At 49.5% G+C, this 21236-nt stretch overlaps 1 protein-coding gene across 6 annotated transcripts in view; it reads right to left on the bottom strand.

The window, feature by feature from the left end:
- CAPN3 (calpain 3) overlaps positions 1-21236 on the bottom strand; it is a 46536-nt gene that overhangs the window by 8823 nt on the left and 16477 nt on the right. For 2 of the 6 annotated variants that reach the window (XM_028094486.2, XM_028094485.2), the window contains exons 2-14: positions 15574-15643; positions 13859-13977; positions 11917-12050; positions 11004-11172; positions 10007-10150; positions 8036-8119; positions 7064-7149; positions 4782-4859; positions 3861-4021; positions 2614-2783; positions 2270-2281; positions 1364-1572; positions 535-571 (exon numbers count right to left, since the gene is read on the bottom strand). In XM_028094486.2, coding sequence (XP_027950287.1) covers positions 535-571; positions 1364-1572; positions 2270-2281; positions 2614-2783; positions 3861-4021; positions 4782-4859; positions 7064-7149; positions 8036-8119; positions 10007-10150; positions 11004-11172; positions 11917-12050; positions 13859-13977; positions 15574-15643 — 1473 coding nt within the window. The other 4 variants (XM_028094487.2, XM_028094479.2, XM_028094484.2 and 1 more) reach the window with 2 other exon arrangements.

Below are 21236 nucleotides of genomic sequence, written 5' to 3'. Positions count from 1 at the left end.
GCCCATGCTGTGCCAGACACTTCACATACATGATCTCACCAATTCCAACATCACAAAGCCTTGCAAGGCACCTCCTATTCTATTTTACAGAGGAGGAAAACTGAGGGGTTATGTAACTTGTCCAAATCACCCAGCTGGTAGGTGGAGGACCCAGGTTTTGACACTGACTCCAGAGCTAGTGTGTATATTATGTATCTGAGATTGGCCCTCATAATCCAAGCTAGTTGCTGCCCTTGGTGTCCCTTCCTATGGCTTTGACCCCTCCCTCTAGCGGTTCAAACCACTTCTCCCCTCTAGAACTCTCTTCTGCATGTCCTAGCCCCTAGGCTATGTGGCCCCAGCGCCATGAGGCCTGTTACTCTAGTCATGGCAAAGAAAAATTGCAAGAATGTGGAAGAATTGCTCTGCACGCCCCCAGACTCCCATCTTCCTCTGCCAGTACCCTCTCTCCCCTCCACCACCCTTCTCTCCCCTGCCTGGATTAGGGAAGGTGACCCTCGGGACCTTTTCACACATCAGAACCAAACCACTCACCACTGGCCGATCCACGGAGATTGTATTTTCAACTTCCCTGTGAGAAACACAAACGTGGGGGGGGGGGGGTCTCAGTGTCACCAGGAGCAAGCAGGAAGCACAGAGAGGATTTGCTCAGGTCATGCAGCTTCTCAGAGCCAGATCGGGACTGACCTCAAAGGAACGCCAGGACCTAATTCTCCCACCGCAGGAACCAGCCCCATGTTGGCACCAGCCCCAGCAGCCAAGGGCACACACATGGGTTCTTGCTGGCTTTGCCCAGAGCTCCCCAAAGTCAGGCCCAGCCACCTACCCATGGACCTTGTGTTTCTTTCAAGGGCAGAGTTCAGAGGAGTCGGGCTTATGAGCTCATCTTCAATGACCAAAAATGCAGGATATGGCCGTGCTGACTTCCCTGGCCACCTTACCTAAAAATTCCATCACCCCCAATGCCTCCTATTCCTGTTCCCTACTCTCTTTCTTTCTTCTTATCACTTATCTTCCTGTAACATATATGTGTGTGTTTTTCCCCATGCCTTGTCTCCTGTTAGAATGTTAAACTCCACGAGGGCAGGGATTTCTTTGTTTAATTCACTGCCTAGCCTCAGTGCCTATAAGAAGAGTGCTTGGAACACAGCAGGTGCTCAAGAAATATCTGTGGGATGACAGACTGACTGAATGGAGGAGGTGAGGCTAGTGGCTCAGGAGCAGGGGAAGAGGGACGACGGACAGCCTGGTCAGCCTATCCAGGACTCCTAGAGGGGACTGGTCCAGCTACCTCATGCCTCCAGTCTCTGGAATGGGCTGCATGGGCTTTTAGGGACAGGTGGGGAACAGGGGGCTGACTCACTCAGAGAGGTTCCTCTTTTCGGAGAAGACCCGGAGGATGAATTCTCCCTCCTGGTGGGGCTCATAGGTGGAGGGTACAATGACGTACTCGCTGGGAGGCAGGCGGAAGCGCTCGGACACCTCTCGCATATTGATGTAGGTTTTGCTCCTGGCCTTGGAAGCATTGTACAGGAAGAAGTCCTTCTGCAGGTGCTGTTTGTTCCCATGCATCTGATGGAGAGAAGAGCCAAGGAACTGAGCTCCTTGCGAAGGACACCCTGTCCTGCTCACAGCCCCCCGGGGGTCTCTTCCCGACTCCCTGGTCACCCAGTTCACAGTCATGACCTACCTACCTCCAACTCCCAAGGCCTCAAATAGCTCAATATCCCCGGAGCTCCCTACCCCATTTCCTCCTCCTTTTCTGTTGTGATTCAGAAGTGAAGGTCAAGTCTATCATTCCCCCACTTACCGGAACTGCTGCTGGTCAGCTCCAAATCACCTCCAGGCTGGGGAAGGACCCCAAGGAGGCAGGAGGGGCCTTGGCTGGGGTCTGAGGGAGGCGATTCCTCCATCCCAAAGAGGGCAGTCACCCTCAGAATGTGTCTGTGTGACTGTGTGTGTGTAATTGTGAGTGCAAATGTGTATGAGTATGAGCAAGTGTGTGCGCATGTGTGTGAGACATGAATATGAATGTGTGAGAGCATGTGTGTGACTGTCTCTGGTGGGAAGAAAGAAAGGGCACATCGTGACAGTGACAGTCGGGAGGCCACCCTGAGGCACCTCTCTGGAGTTCGTGACACAGGCAAGACCCTCCCCTGTCATAGTCCTGCCCTCAAACCCCACCAGGAAGCTTCCCGATGTGCCACTGACGGACACAGGACCCCCGGGCAATGCTGCACACAATTGCTGGTCACTGCCACTTCTATACCTCTTTGGGAACCTTGAGGAGAAACAGAAAAAAGAAGATGCTCAGATTCTGTGGATTTCACATCTGAATCGGGATGAAAATCACGCAGGAAGGGAATGCCAGCAACCATGCAGTGAGTGCAGAAGCCTGATTTCCCACCACCTATCGAGCCAGCCCCAGCCCCACTCCACTTCCCCCATCCCAGGTTTTTTTCCTCCTGTGACAAATATCTAAGAGCTTCTGACACAAGTGGGCCCGATACCAGGAGTTCTGGGGGTCACTGAGTACTGGGGAAGCCCCCGAAACCCTCCCCTCTGAGGAATGTAATGTGTGTCTAGGGCCGAAGCTGGTCAGGAGCTGCACACCTCGTAGATGGCAAAGCCAATGGTGAACAGGTTGGCCCCCAGCTTCCGGTCCTTCCGCCGGTTCTTCTGCATCAGGGCCACCAGGAAGCTGCAGATCACCTCGGAGTCGTCGGGGTCATCGTCCTCCTCCAGGAGCTTCAGACGGTACTGGGGGTTGGTCCAGAAAGTGTCTGTGCCCCCCAGGAAGGAAATGTACGTTCGGATCTGCCTCTCAGAGAACGGGCAGGGAGAGGAATAAGACAGAGGGGACCTGCTTATCTCCTGCCTCTAGGTGCTCAATAAATACAGAAGGAGTGATTCCGGCGTTTGTCAAATGACGTGGGGGGAGCAGTAGGTAGCCTGGACCTTTCTACAGATGGAGCCCCACTGCTTGGCTGTTTGGCTCCGCCTCCTTCTCTGAACTGTGATTCTCAGTCTCTGCTGATGGCTTCCCTTTCCTCGCCTGCCCTTGAAATGCTGTTGGTCCCTGGGATGTGGGCTCAGGCCTCTCTCCCACCCCACTGTTCTATGCCCCCAGGCCGTCTTATCCACTTTTTAACTGTCCCTGCATAATGACGATGCAGATCCCAGCCCCCATGTGCATTTGACTCCCTCCCTCCCTCCTTCCCTCCCTCCTTCTTCTCTTCTTTCCATCCTCTCTCCCACAAATATATGTTGAGTTCTAATCATACAACCAAGGACCATTCTAATCTGCGCATCCAATTCTCTGTGACACATCTTCACCTGGATATTCTACAGGGGCCTCAAACTTCCCACGTCCCCAGCTCAACTCCCCTCCCTACAAGCCCACGACCAACTCCACCAAAAAGCCAACAACACGCTGAGTTTTTTTCTCCTGTGTGTCTTATGTTGCGACACTGACACCATCCCCTCAGGCCCCCCCAAACTGGGAAACTTGAAGTCACTCTTCAGGGACTTCACCCAATATTCCGTCCCCTGAACCTGCCCCCTTCCCTCCATCTCCACTGCTTGGGACTTGCTCCGGCTCTCATCATCTCTGGCTTGCACCCTTGCCCTCGCTGCTAACTCTGGGTTCAGTCCCCATCCTCAGCATTAGGAATGCAGCATCGTTCTGACACAGTGTCCTGCTTAAAAGTTGTTACCAGCTCCCTACTGCACGCTCCTCAGCCTGGCCGTCTCCTTCTCGGTAAAATGGGGAGGGTTTCATAAGACAAGATACCCCTGGGACTCAGCTCCCCCTGGAACTGGTTCTGCGCGGCCCCTCCCCCATCCAGAGCCTCTCCCACCTGGGAAGTTGCGGCAGCCTCCGGCAGAGCAGCCCCTCACCCAGCGGCCCTCATTCACGGACACTGTCCACGTCTGCAGCTTGTCGGACTCCAGGGCATCGGCCGTGAGGTTGCAGATCTCCAGTTTTGTGAAATGGTAGATGAAATCGTCATATGACATCCTGAGGGGTTGGAAGAGAGAGACCCATGTGGGAGGCTGGGACAAGCTCTGCACGATCAGACAGTTCAGACGAACTTGGGGATGGGCCCGGAGACGACCCTGTCTCTCCTTTTTAGGGTACACACTGTTCTCATGTCTCCACCCCAAACTAGCATCTCTTCCAGGAATGACTCAAACTTCTATGTCCTTGATGGGAGAGCTTGGCAGCACTTCAGTTCTCCAATAGAACCGTGTCCCTCCGTACTGGACCCAGCCACTGTGCTGGGCTCAGCAGAAAGAGAGGCAGACAACTAAGCAAGCAATTTCGAGGGTGATGAGTCTCACTAATTAATCCCAGGCCTGGGCAAAACAGGGGGATCCTGAAGAAAGTTCCCTGGAAGCTGAGACTTGAGGGCTGAGTAGAAATGATCTGAGTGAAGGGTGAGCGTGGCATTGGGTGAGCAAAGTAGAGCTGCCTTGGCTCAGAAGACAGCTCTGCAAAGGCCAGGGAGCAAGTAGCTGGAGCCGCATGTGCCACAGAGGGGCACAGGTGAGGCAGGAGCCACATCATGCTGGCTTGGTCCCAGGCTCAGTCACCACTGTGACTTGGTCAGCTCCTCTCAGAACCCCATCCTTGCTGGGCCTTGGACTGGAGGAGGAGAACAGGGCCCAGATCTCCTGAGGGCTGGGGTCTGATGGCCTCTTTCTGGGGATTGAGGTTTGAGATTTCAGCTCCCCACCTCATCCTTTACCTTTCGGGGCCTCCTGGGTCTTGGACTCACCAGAACTCTCCATCCTCAGTGACCTGGTGCTGCAGACGAGCCTTCTCAGCTTTGTCCACAAAGCTCCAGTCCTTCCAACTGGAGGGAAAATGGAGGAATTAGGGAAGGAAGAAGAAGGGGAGGCCTGATGTAGGTTGGTGCAGGAGGTATCAAGAGAAATATGAAAAAGTTGAAAGACTAGCCCGCCTCCAAATTGCAGCAAGCATGAAGCATCAAAATGAAAATCTGATCTGACTCCCTCAGTGTAAAACCCAATAATAGCTTCTCACCATCCGCAGGAATAAGACCTTAAATGGGTTTGTAAGGGCTTGATCCCTCTCTGGCTCAGTTTGTTTGTTTGTTTGTTTGTTTTTATCCCTCCTCACACTTTAAAGGTTAAGAGCTGACCTCTGGAAATAGACTAACTGGATTCCATTTAGTTTTAGAATTTTTTTTTTTTTAAGTAGGCTTCATGCCCAGCAGGGAGCCCAACATGGGGCTTAAACTCACAACTCTGAGATTAAGACCAGAGCTGAGATCAAGAGTTGGACACTTAACAGACTGAGCTACCCGGGCGCCCCCCAGGATTCCATTTAATAATACCAGTACTAGCTGTGTAACCTTGAGCATGTCACTTAACCTCTCAGCGTCTGTTTCCCCAACTGCAAAAGGGGAATGAGTATTATCATCTACTTAGAGGGCTGCGACGAGCAATGAATGAAATGCATTCAAAATGCATGCAAAAGTTTTAGACCAGCGCCTGCCCTCTAATAAATAACTGTTTGAGTTCTAAGAAGACCAAGCATGTAAACATTTCCTTTCTCCTGCCACCTCAAGAAATAGCCTGGCTGCATGTTTCTAAAGGCTGGCTGGTTTTCTGTACTCTCCTCAGGAGGGAGGAAATGAAGCACATTTGTGTTTCAGGCACACTGAGGAGAAAAAAGCTAAACTGGGTTGTCCTTGGCAAGGGAAGGGACTGAGGAAGGGCTTGGGGTCAGGGAATGCTCGAGGGGAAACTGAGGTTCCAGAGAGCAGAAGGAGGGACCTAGAGCAGGGAGGGTGGTCTCTTTGAGTGACCCAGAGATGGGCCCCACTTGTCAGCACTCCCAGCCGGGAGGCATTGGCAGGATGTGGGTTAAGGCTGGATGCCAAACTATGGGGCTAGAGAACACAGCGAGGGTCCCGGTGGGTGACCTGGGCCAGCGAACCGCTGACGGGGCCCCGAGGGCCTTACCCAGAGCAGAGAGCCTAAGTCCTATGTGGCTCTCTCCGGCGACCTTCCTCTACTCTTCCTATCCCACCCAAACTAGGTGAGGGACTCCCTCTTTGGGACCTTCATCTTCCTTATTAGAGGTCGTTTTGTCCTTCCCACTGGAACTTAAAGTCCACAGGGGCAGGGCCTGTGTCTCCCTGTTCATTTCTAAGTCCCTAGGTAGTAGCACCTGGGCACAGAGGAAGTGACAATTTGTCTCACTGCTGAGGGAAGGAATGCCGCGAATGTCTGCAAGAGGCAGTAAAAAGACTAGAGTCAGCAGATTACCCCAGTCTCTCTGGGGAGGCTGCCTGTTCAGGGAATATCCTCAGTGCCCAGACCTGTGCCTGCTGTCCAGCAGGTGCTCAGTGATAACTAAGTGAAGGATAGAGCCGAATGAACCAGCAATGCTAGTGCCGTGGGTGGAGGTAAGCCCAGGGGCTGAAGAGTCCTCATGCAGCGACCCAGTCCTGCTATGTCCTCTCGGGAATGAAAGAGCCCGAGGGGCTACCCCCCACTTAGTGAGGCATTTGGGATCCAGTGACTGGGTGCACTCTGAAAGCTTTGTAAATATTTTCCAGCCATCATATAATTTGCCTGTGTTTGTTACTTTTGCAGCACCCAGTTCATTCCTCTGGGTGATAAGCAGCAAGATCTTTCAGGGGCAGCGAGAGAGAGGAAATCTTAGCACTGGCTAGGCACTCTCCAGCTCACCGCGTAAGTGGTAACATTGTTCCCATTTTACAAAGAAGGAAACAGAGAAGGGAAATCACTACTCTAGTCCAGACCCCTGCCTTCAAACTTTGCTTCTACCTGGACCTAGCCCATGCTTTCTAGAATCTTTCCTTTTCAGCCAATGGCCATCAGTGGGGTCTGTGGATCCCCAGCTCCCCTGGCTCCTCTGCAGGCCCTTCCCTGGAGCCCACATCCCCTCTTCCCCTCTGCGGATCATGGGTTTTGAGGGTAATTTTAGACGAGGCATTTGTAGGACTCTTATGGTGCAGTATCCAACACAGCCTGGCCCCGGGCTCTGCGGGCCCCCCTCACCTACCCATCACTCCAGGAGCCGTTCCACTCCACCTGGCCCCAGGGGTTCCGCAGCCGCACCAGCTTCACTTTCTCTCCCTTGAACAGGGCCTTGGACAAAGAGAAAAAGCTCTTTTGGTCTGGGCCTTCCTGGAAAGGGGGTTTTCGGTCTTGCCCTGAGGGCTAGGATGGGGCTAGGGAGAGAATCCTGTACTGCCTGGTCCTGGTCAAGGAGACTAATCAGAGGCTCTCTGTGGAATGGCAGAGGGAATGTCAGAACCCTAAGACTGAGTCTGCAGCGGTCCGGGCTTGACTATCTACTAAGAAGTGATTTTCCCGGCCATTATGAGCTTGAGGGGAGGAGGGAGGGTGTATTTTGTGGGGCCAGTCTAGCACACTAGGCGTCTCTGTTTGAATTAGAAAAAAAAAACCAACAACAACAAAACACCCCTGCCGGCTGAGGGACTACAGACAAATGGCCCCCATAGGTGGACCAATTAGAAAAAGGTGCCCCTTCCTCCAGTCTCTGCCCATCCCTGTGGATGGGGCCCAGCCTGCCCAGCTGTGCACAGTGGTCCTGACAAGTTTCCTGTCTCCAGCCAGACGTGCCAGGAGCAAAATATTGTAACTGTTCAACTCCCAGAGAACAGGAAACACGAGAACCCGTGAAATCAATTCCATAAAACCAAAGCGCTTTCTATCTGTTCCCTGGAAATGTTGGGGAAAACTGCCATCTTTAGCACTAAAAGCAAAGATGATCTGAGCGCCACCTTGTGGCAAGATCCACCTCTTACCCATCCCAGGGTGGGGGCGACGGGGCCCTCCAGCCACAGGCGCCGGACCCAGACCTTGAGCAGAACACCCGCCCCGCCCTCCCCCCCTGCCCCGCCCCAAGAGGAGGCAGGCTCTGCAGAGGTGAAGGGGCCCAGGAAGCTAAGTCCTGACTCCGGGAGGTGACCCAAGTGGCTCCCAAGCCCGCCCACCGCACCAGCCTCACCTCCTCCAGCCCAGTGACAGAGTAGGCATGGCCCTTGACTAGCCCGCAAGCCATTCTTGTTTCATACTGAACCGGAACAATTGTCTGTGGAGCAAAAACCAGACAGCCTGTCAGGGGTTGGGGGGGCAGAAGTTCTGTCTCCTCTGAGACAAAGTGCACATGAGGTAATTTTCCAGGTTCTGTGAGGACAAGGACTCCTCCGTGCTCTGAAAGGGGGCCTCCCGACCATGCGAGGACCACTGCCGGCCCTTTCAGAGAGGCAAGAAGGCACAGCCGAGACCAGTGGTTCCCCTCAAGCTGGTGGCCCTGAAAAGGTCTGTTCTGACCATTGGAGATCTACGTGAGGCTGGGACGATGTCGAGGTAGGCGAGAACACCCCCACCCCTCCTTTCTGGATCTCTTGCGGTCTTCAGAGGAGGAACAGGGACAGATGGCGGCTGCCCTGGGACTCAGGCTCCCCCCATCCCCTGAGCCCACCCAGAGCTGATTCCTCCCGGAAGAGAAAGGAAGTGAGAAAAGAGGTTAGATGAAATATATAGGTCTAACCTCCTTTCTGTATATCCCCTCATGTCCTCCAGACCCACCAAGAACATGATACTTGAGAAATCCAGAGTCACAGTGCCCAGGGAGGGGAATCTGGAGGAGGCCAGAGGCGAGTCCTGCTCAGACATGACTCAGCCTAAGAGGCAGGAGAAGCTTTTTCATTTGCAGAAATTCCCAAGTGGCAGCCCCAGGAGATGCTCGGCCGAGGGGTAGGATCTCCAACGCCCAGTGAGCCCTAGACCATATCTCTGTGGCTTCACGTTGCCTGGTAATGTGACAGCTTTAAGAAGAGCTTCCGGCAGCCATGCTGGGCTGTGCAGATCGTGAGCCTTTCCAAGCTCAGGGATGTGGGTGGAGCCGGGGCTTTTTGGCATCTTAGCCTCTTCCACATCTCAGTCCTTACATGACCCAGATCATGCTGAATAGAAAGGGATGGGGCAGGAGACCCACACATCCCTCAAGTCTAGACCTGGGAAACCACCTGCAACGACTCCTTTGGCATTACTTATGCACACCTAGCCAATCCTCCACTGGCAATCTGTCCCAAAGGATCATCACAACATGCACAAAGACGCATCTCTTAGGATGTTTTCATGATAGCATTTAAAAATAATAGCCAACACGAGAAAGAGAAAACAATCCAATTTTCCAATAATAGGGTATGGGGTTAATAAATTATACCTTATCTGTATGTCAGCATACTGTGCAGCCACCAAAAAAATGTTTTAGGAGACACATTAACAATATAATTCATATTGGCATATTAAGAACATAAAGCTGGCTGAGAAAAGCATAACTACAAAGAGTATGAGATTTTAAAAACAAACATTTAGATGAACTGTATGCAAAGAAAAATCCTAGATGGATGTATACTAGATCCTTAGAGTTAACTACCTTTAGATGGGAGAGAATGTAGGTTAATTTTTCCTCTGTGCTTTTCTGGATGGCTCAGGCAGTATTCTTCAGCGAACGTGCATTACTTCCGAAAGTACTAGAATATAGCTCCATGAGGGAAGAGACTATTCTAGTGAACAAAAACTATTTTGTTTGTTTACTAGAAGGAGTGTCTGGCACTCAGTAGGAGCTCAATAAATATGTGTTGAAGGAACAACTGAATGAATTAGAAGAGGAGAAGTATTTTAAAATAAGTGAAGTCTCTCTTGTATTTCCGCTTGTTAATTTGTTATCAGAGAAACTGCCAGGACCACGGGTATGAAGGAACTCCCACAGAGATTCCCTCCAGATCCGGTCTCTCCCACCTTCTTCAGGAGCCTTGGAGCGGGCAAGTTATTCCAACCCAGACCCTTGGGAGGCCCATGCAGAGGTCAGTGTGGGAGGCACTGGCTGCTAAGGGGAATCTAACACCAGGAGGCCCGGGTCATGCAGGCCAGAGGGGTAGTCAGTCCTGAAAGCTGGAGGTGTACACACCCGGGTCGGTCTGTCATCTGAGCCTCTGGGGACGAGGTCTGAGTCCCTGAGCTGCGAGTTATCCATATTCCTCACCATCCGCGCAATCAACTCCCCCATTTTCAGTCCAGAAGGTGAGGTTCCATAGGTCATGTTTGTGCCATCCTGACGCCCGATGGGAACAAGGACAGTCCAGGAGAGGGAGTGAGAGCAAACAAGGGAGGGTGATGGAAAGGGAAGGAGACAGAGAGAAGGACGGGGACAGACAAGGAAAAGAGAGAGAAACAGCATGAATGGAGACAAGATGGAGAAAAGTGATACAGAAAGAAAATGTTCATCTACGGGTGTTTAATGCTAACTGATCTTCCCATGCTTTTGGACCCATTTGGAGTACGGGCAAAGGAAGGAAATTCAGGAATTCAGCTTGGGCCCCTTCCTCAGTGATGGAAGGTGCCAAGACTGTTACACACCAAGCAGCCTCCAGGGCAGGTGTGTCTCCTGAAAGTCAGGAGGCCTGGCCAGCCTACCATCTCCTTCCCCTTGGCCCCCGTCTCGGTTCACACCACTCTGCCACACCGAGGCCGTGCCTGCTGGCCAAGCGTCTCTCAGATTACAACACAAAGTCCACGTCCTAAGAGAGACAAGACCAAAGCTCAGGGACTGGGAGGCTGTCTTGGGGAATGGCGGGCTCTGGTCCAGAACCAGATATGTGGCCAGCTTGATTGGGCCATGCTGAGGCCGAACCCCACTGACTACAGGAGGCCCGTGCTGACGCAGGCCTCTGGACCTATTTCTACCTAAAGTCCAGGGCTTGGAATGTCTTTGCCCCATCTCTTTGGTGAAAATCCCCAGGAACACTTCTTCCTTGAGAAATTTTCAAAGTTGAGAGCCAGTGCCTGCTTCCTAAAACAAAACATCCACCCTGTCCCGGAGGAAAGCCCTATGCTGCTTTTCATCACATGACAGGCTTCCTGACAGTCGGCAGCTCCCTGCCCTGCATCCCACACCCCAGACTTACATCGATGGAGCAGCCCATGAGGGAGCCTCTCTCGATGGCTTTCTTCATGATCTTGTACATGTCTCTGGGAGCATCCTTGATCTCAAAAAACTCGGTCACCCCTCCTGTGAAGTCCTCCATGGCCTCAGTAGTGTTCCCGCCTTTCAGAGCCTCGTAGGAACCATGGAGCCTTGGAGAGAGAATGAAGACCAGTCTGAGGTCACAGGGTTCCAGGAGACATGACCCGGGTGCCATGCCACCAGAATTTTACTCGCGGGTCCTGTGATGTTTTCTTATCTAATCCCCCAACAACCCTGCAAAGCTAACGGGATGGATACCATGACTCCCTTTCTTCACACTGGAAAAACTGAGCTCCAGAGGCCAACAAGTGGCTTGCCCAAGGCACCAGAGACCCAGAAGCACTGGGACTAGAACCCAGCTATTCCTACCTCCTGAGAGTTCTCTTTCCACCATACCCTAAACCCAACGGAAGGGTTCCATTAAAGCCATTAGTAGTAGCTGCGGTGAAGCTTCGAAGTTGAGAGATAACATGACCTTATTAATATACTGCAAGGTCAGGAGGTTGAGCCAAGCAAGACCCTGGGATGTGAGCTTCAGAGATAGAATGCTCAGACCCAAGACTTGCAACACCGACCTTTAATTCTAAAGGCAGAATTAGAGTGCTCACTATGGGAAACCACATCTAAAGATTTTCTACACATGTCTTCATTCTCCTCTTAAATATAGTGTTTTTAGTTTGAGCCATTGCTTCCTAGACCCGATTGTCTCTGACTTTGAGTCACAGTTGAACACACACACACACACACACACACACACACACACACACAATACCTCCTCTAGTGACAGGACTTTGACTGGATTTTGCAGCCCCCCCACCTCTAGCCCTGCCTCACAACCTAAAGTGTTGTCTTACTTAGCATAAGCCTTCTCCAGCAGAGCACTCCAGAATTCATTGCGGTGGTTGGATTTGGTGAAAACCAGTTGATTGTTGTAAGTCGGCAGGCAGTCATCAATAACCACATCCACCCAGTCTCCATAGCGCCAGAACTGCACAAAAGCAACAAGTCACATTGTCAGATCACCTTTGGGAAACGTGTCTCTACTCCACATTCCTTAGAGTCTCTTTGACAAACAGTCGCATTTCCTCCACTCTGCGCCTTGGTGCTTGCCCATGCTCTTATGGCTTGGGGGTGTGTGTATCTTTGTCTAACTGGACTGTGAGTTCCTCGGGGGCAGAAAGTGAGGTACCTACCACTTTATCTCTTCCACACAGTCCAGCCCCGTCCTGGGGATGGTAGGTGCTCCGTGCATATCTGAGGACTTGAGATTTTCATTCTCCTGATCAGTAGGTCTGGAGTGGGGTCTATGTATTGTATTTTAGGTATTTTAACTGACTCTAGTGTGCAGCCAGTGTTGAGAACTACTGGTCTAGGTGAAGGTGATGTATTGATTATAGATTTCTTGATGACAAACAAGGTAGAAATTGCTGCTGAAGAAGAAAGATTGACAGGGAAGAGGGAAGTGCCCCAGAATATACTCTGGCCATAACAGGATCATCGTCTACTAATTCCAGTTCTGGATGTTGTTCTCTCTCTCTCTCTCTCTCTCTCTCTCTCTCTCTCTTTTTAAGGTTTTATTTATTTATTTGAGCTAGAGCATGAGCTGGATGGAGAGGGAGAGAATCTGAAGCAGACTCCACACTGAGCAAAGAGACCGACATGGGGCTCAATCTCATGGCCCTGAGATCATGACCTGAGCCAAAATCAAGAGTCGGCCACTTAACCGACAGAACCACCCAGAAGCCCCTGGATGTTGTTCTTTCTTGAACAAATCAGTTTTAACTGAGGAAGGCCAAATATGGTTTAATCTCCTTCTAATGACATTTTTTCCTTTATTGAAAAGAGGGCAAAAATCTATCTGGTCTTTATATATGACCCTCGAGGCATAAGACCCTTGAAATATCAGAGGAATACTTAGCAGCTTGATGGCCCAGGAGAGAAACAAAAATGAGGACCTGGCTGCCTTACCCATGCTCAGAGGGCAGCAGGACTGTGAACCTGAACCTGATCAGGGACCTTTTCTGAGGCCTTCAGTGCTGAGGTACAAGATCAGCAGGTACACCAAGTGATGATTCAGGTCAGTTCCAGGACATTAGGAGCTTCCAGGGCTGGAAACAGATCGATGCCTCAGAACCCCAGCCTCTGCTGGATCCCCACATGTGGAACTCACTTCAGTGCTGGGCCAGCACCAGGATTTGGCTCTCTGACAGGACAATTTGGATCTAGAAAATTTCCAGTGGTTTAATTGAGTCTGGAAACCAAAGACTCATTTAGGGACCGAACCAGAAGCCTGGTCCCCAGATTGACCAGACTTTCCTTCCAGGGCCTAGAAAAGGGGAGTGCGAGAGGTCGTATAGACCCACCTTAAAGGGCAACAAGAAAAGCAGCCATAATCACGCAGGGCGCCTGTTGTTTCCTTCGTGAACCAAAGGGCCTTACGAATTCCCATTGCTAGTAGCTGGGGACCTACTTGAGAAGGGCTGTGGGTAATACCGTAGCAGCCAGCCAGCTGGAGAGGCAAAAATAGACCCACAGGCCAGCAAACAGGATGTCTTCCTGCCTTTCTGGGGCACAGCGGAAGGTGGGGGGTGGGGGGGCAGGGGAAGACAGGCTAAGGGGGCAGAGATAAACAACTGCTTCCTCGCAGGCCTGAGGCCTTAAGGGGGTCCCTGCCCACGGCCAAGGCAGGGAGGGTGTGGGTGGAACCTTTCCTGAAGCTGCTGGGAAGGCAAAGCCAGGAGACCGGGGCTGGGTGGACAGCAGCTGGGCCTCTTAACCACACTCCAGTTCCCTCACCTGGAAGTGGAAGATCCCCGCGTAGTTTTCGGTGAAACTCTGATCGTGGGGTATGACTCGGAAAAGCAGGCGCTCGTTCAGGGTCAGGCAAGCAATGGCTGCGAGAAACCAGCAGTCCCCTGCAGGCAAGTACAGGGCAGGGGTTACGTCCGGGGAGGAAAAAGGCCCCATCCCAGCTGACCCTTCTGCTGAACGAGTTCACTTAGTGTTCACTGTCCTATTTCCAGAGGTGTCGACCCAGAGCAGTTTGCTAGCGGTCCCTCGGCAATGCGGTCAGGGTAACCTACTCCCTTCTGACCGGTTTTCCTGAAGGCTGTAGGCAATTTTTCCATCTGTAATATAAGCTCACTTCCTTTTGGGGCCTCAAGGAAGACAGAGCAGTAGGTCAACACAGGTCAACATTGGGTCATTCTTCCTAACACCCGTATGAAATCTGCACTGCCCAGACCTTTGCAACGTGAGTGCATTTCTCCCCTTCGGGGGAGGCTGAGCATCTGAGAGCCATTGGCCAAGCCCATTGGTACTGGAAGGAAAGTCGGTTAGGCAGCTGCCCTGCAACCACTTTACAGGGGGCATGAAGACATTGCTCACAATGGAATGAGGTGGGGATATTTTCTTATTCCCTGAACTTCCTTTCTGGCAGAGCATGGTGTGTAGTCATTTTGCTGTGTGTGTGTGTGTGTGTGTGTGTGTGAGAGAGAGAGAGAGAGAGAGAGAGAGAGAGAGAGAATGCCTAGGGGGCATGCCTGGTACACTCGCAGTCACAGAGCTGCCCTCTAAGGAGGATGGGTTTGTTTGGATGTGCAGATGTGATGGCATCCTTGAGCCTGCATAGGGGAGACTAAGAGTGGCCAGCAGCCCTCCCCGCCGCCATCTCTCCCCGCCCCCGGAAGAAGCAAGCCTCTCCTTTGAAACAGTTTCTGTTAGAAGGTCCAGATTATGAGCTTGCCCAGGGCTCTGTAGGCAGCCTTCCCCCGGGTGCAGGAACCCAGATACTGAAAACCTCCTCAGCCTCTCTTTCTGGGGCCAAATAAGCCAAGTTCATTTCACTGGGTTTGGATGCTCTTTCCCCGCAAGTTTTAAACTATGCCTGTTGATGTTCTCTCGAACTTTGCTTCGCAGAGCTTTCCCGCAGTCCACACCGGAGAGAATACTTCCTGAGAGGAAGGTCTGGTGGAAGAGCCAAGCTGACCACCCAGACAGAACACTGGACGTGAATCCCATGGCAACTGCCATCTTTGTGGAAAGACTCCTTTCATGTGGAGTGACGCTGGGGCATTGTCAACAAGAGAGTGAGTTACAAGTGCACTTTCCATGTGCATACAGATTCCATATAGATTCCAGGGACGTGCTTGGTGCGCAGAGTTTCAGAGCTCTCTTTTAAGGGAGTGGGTACAGTTAAAAGCAAGGCTTTTATCTTGCGGAGTGGGGTGCGCAAGTGTCCTTGAGACTTTAGGGAGGATGCTGCAGAACGAGGCATAGCTCCCGTGACAGGAGGCAAAGAACTGATGAGAGATGTGGGAGGAACAGAAAGTAAATGAAGCCATCACCAGCACATACATACATGGGCATGAAGTAGTGTTAGAAAAGCCTCCTCCCCAAAACGCATTAAGACCAAAACCAGATTATTGACCCTTTACTTCCCGTAAAGGGACCACACCTTTTAATCACCCCTTGATTGTTTGGCTGGATATGATCTCAGGGGACTTGCCTACCTAGATCTCCTTGACAGATGTCCGTTCTGTTGGCTCCACCGATGATAAATCGGGGATTCTCACAAATTTCCTGTGAAACAGAAAGGAAATAATGACAGTAGTAGGAGCTATTGTTTATTGAGGCTCCTTATGTAATGTTGTGCTGACATCCCACATCAGGAGCGTTGTACACACCGCTCAGTTAAGCCCCCAAAACAGGCTGTGAATTGGATACTATCATTCTTATTTTTCAGACAAGGAAACCAGGGCTCAGAGAGGTTAAGGAATTTACCCAAGGACACACAGCTAATAAGTGGTGGAAGCCAGAAACATGCCTCCTTTTCCCATTGTTCTACATTGTTCCCACACACGGACATACTATCTATGTAAGGATATACCTTGAGAGTTAGGGCAATGTCATTACTGTCATATCTTTGGCAAGGGACAACGGCAAGCATGGCTGTTTTTTTTTTTCTATGCTGGGAAAATAAGTGCAGGAAGGAAAATAAAGATCTTTCTTGCCAAGATGTGGTAACATAGATATTTAGAGTCAGCAGGGTCTGTAGCACTTGAGAGCTGGGGAGAGCAGAGAGGAAATTTGATGTGGGCCCTGCAGGCCCCCTGGTCAGTTGAAGGTACATTTTTTTTTTTAAGTAGGCGCCACACCCAGTATGGCACCCAACTCGGGGCTTGAACTCACGACTCTAAGAGATCAAGACCTGAGCTGAGAGCTGAGATCAGGGAGCCCCAGGGCACATTTATTTCCTCAAGCTAACCCAGTACGCAACCGCCCCGGCCGGCAGTTTTCAGCTACTACAGATTATGTGCAGCCCAACAGCGGCCAACAGAGGGCGCTCTTGTTTTTTCTTTCTATGACTTACGCTTTGTTTTTTAACTCCGAAAATTTTGAAATAATTGTAGATTCTTTGTTTTGGTTTTAACACCATTCCTCAGAGCTTGAAGAAGGCTTGCTATCCCTGTGACCCAGCCCTCTCTCTCGCTCTGTATCTCCTTGTGCGTGTGCGCGTGTCTCTCTCCCCACACCAGCCCCCATGACAACTCCATATACCCGTGTGAGTAGGAGCTCCCTGCGCTCGGGGATCGCTCCCTCCTACTGGATGCAAAGTCTTGCTTAGGTCACACCGTATGCACCTCTTGTCTGAAACTCTTAATGCAATGGAAGGATAAACCCCAATCAAGAATTCATAAAAAGGTTACCTCTAGGGGGAGGGAGGGAATAACGTGGTGGGAATAGGGATGGAAGTAAAACTGAATATAAGTGAAAAGAGTTTTGACTTAGGAACCAAGTAAATTTGTACATAATTAAAAGCCAAGCGGTGCCTGGCTGGCTCAGTCCCTAGAGTGTTGCTCCTCTTGATTTCAGGGTCATGAGTTCAAGCCCCATGTTGGGCATGGAGCCCTACTTAAAAAAACTTTTTTCTTAAAGCCAAAATTAAAGGAAAGACAATTTTTTTAAAAAAAAGATTTTATTTATTTGACAGAGAGACACAGCGAGAGAGGGAACACAAGCAGGGGGAGTGGGGCGGGAGAAGCAGGCTTCCCGCTGAGCAGGGCGCCCGATGCGGGTCTCAGTTCCAGGACCCTGGGACCATGACCTGAGACGAAGGCAGACGCTTAACGACTGAGCCACCCAGGCGCCCCAAGAAAGACAATTTTTAAAAAAACAGTTTGTAAAAGCTGAAAGCAAATTGAAGCAAAGGAGCTTAACTGCGTATCAAGTTGGTGACATGACCACACACATAAAAAGAATTATTTCAAGTGACTTAAAATGTAATATTTTGACTCTTTATTCCTTTTGGGATATATCCTAAGGTCAAAAACCCAAATCATAAAGAAATATGAATCATAAATAATAATAATGTCACTATTTCAAAAGTTTGACCTGTATGCTATATGATAAATAAGAACTTATATTAATGTCATTAGGTACCAAGATTTTTTTTACCATAAGAGAAAATATGTAATATTATAAAATCAAATGATTTAAGTAACAACTCTGCAATGTTAGGGTTGAATTAGATATATAAACATAACTCATGATTTATTTTTTTCCTAAGAAAATATTTCCTATCTCTCTGCATTGAAAACAACTAAACAACCCCCACCAAAAAAATCCCCCCAAAAAACTAGAAGCACTAACAATCTGGTAATAAAGAGAACATCAACATCCAGATTGTGTTGTGTGTGGGTTTTTTTTTTAAGATTTTATTATTATTTTTTAAGTAGGCTCCTTGCCCAATATGGGGATAGAGCCCACAACCCCGAGATCAAGAGTCACATGCTCTACTGACTGAGCCAGCCAGGCGCCCCCAGATTGTGGTTTTTAAAAACCATTTCCCACAAAGGCAAGGTAAAACTCATTATTCCAGACCAAGACTCCTTCCTCTTTAATAAAATTTAAAAATTTTTTATTATTATTATTTTAGAGATTTTACTTATTTGAGTGAGAGAGAACAAGCAGTGAGGGAGGGGCCGAGGGAGAGGGAGGAGCAGACTCCCCGCTGAGCAGGGAGCCTGAGGCTGGGCTGGATCCCAGGACCCCAGGATCATGACCTGAGGCAGATACTTAACCAACTGACCCACCCAGGTGCTCCAAGACTCCTTCCTCTTAAAAAGAAGCCAAGTAAGGGATAGCGAACATGTTTTTTGGTCTCCCCAGTGTTTTGCTTCCTTGAAAAATCCCCTTCTCCCAGGGTTATACCTCACCTTTTCACTGGGGAACAGCTCCACTGTCAAATCACACCCTTCTGGTGAGCTTCCCCCTTCACCCAGCTCTAGACATATAGTAGGGGCAACTAGTGAGTGAGAGTGATTGGTTCAGGGATGGGCACATGACCAAATCTGGGTCAATGAGGTATCCACTAAGACTTTTGTTGTAACTATTGAGAAAAAATATATATAATTGGCCCTTGATCTACACTGGGATTGGAGGCATCGACCCCTGCACAATCAAAAATCCACATATCACTTTTGACTCCCTAAAAGCTTAATACCAGTAGCCTACTCTTGACTGGAAGGCTTATCGATGACCTAAACAGTCGCTTAACACATATTTTGTATGTTATATGTATCCTATGCTGTATTCTTACAATAACATTAGCTGGGGAGAAGAAAATATTATTAAGAAAATCATAAGGGAGGGCGCCTGGGTGGCTCAGTTGGTTAAGCGACTGCCTTCGGCTCAGGTCATGATCCTGGAGTCCCGGGATCGAGTCCCACATCGGGCTCCCTGCTCAGCGGGGAGTCTGCTTCTCCCTCTGACCCTCTTCCCTCTCGTGCTCTCTATCTCTCATTCTCTCTCTCAAATAAATAAATAAAATCTTTAAAAAAAAAAGAAAATCATAAGGGAGAGAAAATACATTTACAGTACTATACTGGATTTATAAAAAAAAAAAATCCACGTATAAGTGGACCCAGGCAGCTTACACGAGAGTCCACTGTACATTCTTCTGCTATGGTTGCTAAACTGGTAGAAGGTCAGCCTGAGGCTGCCAGTGACACCTTTGCCCCTTGCGAAGTTAGTCTGCTTGAGACTAAAGCCAACTCAGAGGAAACAGATGGGGCTGGGGGGAGGGAAAGGAGGTGGGGACAGATAGAGAAACAGATGATAGGTCTATAGATAGATGCTATTAGGGGCTGTGTCTTGATGACAAGGTTTGAGGGCTGGATTTAGGTGTGTCTGAATCCAACATCACCCTTGAACATTCAAATTCTATGAGGTTTTTTTTTTTTTTTTTTTTTTTGGTTTAAGCTAATTTGAGTTGGGCCTCTCCTACTTGCCCACTGAAACCCTTGACTACTGGATGTTCTGCCCCTGCTATAAGGAATATATTATATAGTGACTCAAATACCCAACTTGTAGCTACAGTTTTTAGTTGTTGCAGGTCTAGCTTCTCCTTGGGATATGCATTCAGAGGCACGCTTCATCATCCTCCTGCCCACCAGTTCCAGGCCTGGCTACGCGGAAAGGCAGCAGCAACTACTCTGATATCTCGTCCATCTATTTGGAGGTCCAGGTATTGGAATGGAGTTAGGTTTTTTGCAGTAGTAGATTCCCCAATATACCACATTTACCTTCAACACCACCTTAGCTACAGTTCACCAAACATTAATTGAGCCCCCAAGTATGTACAGAGCTGGGGGAATTAAGGGTACAATAAAAATGGGAAATCATCCCTGCCTGCCCTCCAGGAAACCCACAACCTAGAGGCTCTTAACTGTTTGTCCTCGTAAAAGATGTCTGTTTGGTGAGGATCAGTTACCAAGCTTATTGAAGGTTAATTCATAAACAAGCTCTGATTTGCCTAGATACCCCCGCCCTACCACCTACTTTTCCCTCTCTCCTTACTTAAAAACACTATGTAAATACCCCGTAGACGGTCTGAGACCTGTTTATGTTGGCTAATATGAACAAAGGGTAAATGGTCCCAGCTCTGTCATTTTAACTTGGGGACCTAAGATTTCTAGCTCTTCCTTTGGCTATAATTTAGCCTGGAGACTGGATCTGTCAATGATGGAGTCCCAGCAATGAGCAACAGATGACCATTTCCTCAGTTCTTGGGTACCATGGTTTGCACAGTGACTCCAAACTTTTATTGTTTACCTCCATCAGTAAAATATGTTGAACATGCAACCCTATGTAAATATTCTTATTGGTTTTAAATTGTATATGTGTATATTGATTGTCCTAACATATACTGTGCATTATAAAATCATAGAAACATACACTTAAAAGGATGGGCTAAAGTAGATATATGTGGAGGACTTCTGGTTCAGTTCCAACATGTGAAGAGCTTGCAAGTCATCACCCTTGTCCTTACCACAAGAAAAAGCTGAACAAACTGAAAATCAGCATCTTTGCTTGGACGCATTAGAGAACTGAGGTTGCAGGGCAATCCACCACCCTGAAATATGGACACAAGTGAAACTAGAGAGTTACAGCCGAGATGTGCTTATCTAGAACAGAAGCTGCCAAGGCCATGAAGTGGTGGGAACACTTAACTGGTAATTTTGATGAATTTCTGGAGGTTGAGTGTAGACTAGCATGAGAGTAAGAAACTTCTGGAGGCCACAGTCTTGGGATGATCCTCCCCCACTCCCACATATACTGTCATGGATTTTACCTCCAAAAATCCCACCAAGTTCTCATGGTGAAGGTCTAAGAGAGATCCCCCTCTTTTCCAGTACCTAAGTTGGGGGAAGGGCACTGTGCCCCTTCCAGCCCCCTCCAACCTTCCTTTCTCACCTAAGAAGGGGAAAAAACGCTATACCAATGGGGAAATGTGTATGAAGGTCACATAGGCCCATTAAAAGATGGAGATTTAGTCATTAGGTTATGGAACACTTCCCTTCCCACCTTAACACCCCATCAACAGGGCTTCAGTGTAATAACAGCCACTTAGAGCCAAAGAGCTTCTAGGTGCAAACCCTGAGAAGGAGTACTTAGGAAAGTCCAAAGGCAAGAGGAGGGTGGGGTGAGGGGCAAAACAAAAATACTAGAAGAATTTGAAGGCTCTGGCCCCTGCAGCTACAAGAGATATTAAACACTGCACAACTCCCAGTCAGCCTAACATAAATCCTCATGGCAAAGGCTTATCCATCTCACTTCTTATTACTGAAAACAACATGTCTGGCTTTCAGCAAAAACTACAAAGGATGCCAAA

The sequence above is a fragment of the Eumetopias jubatus genome, unplaced genomic scaffold (genome assembly GCF_037043125.1).
Source record: "Eumetopias jubatus isolate StellerSeaLion01/CBP00866 unplaced genomic scaffold, mEumJub1_p1.0 scaffold_7, whole genome shotgun sequence".
NCBI classification, from domain to species: Eukaryota; Metazoa; Chordata; class Mammalia; order Carnivora; family Otariidae; genus Eumetopias; species Eumetopias jubatus.
Note: the sequence above shows the minus strand (reverse complement) of the source record. Positions and strands in the feature narration are given on the sequence as shown.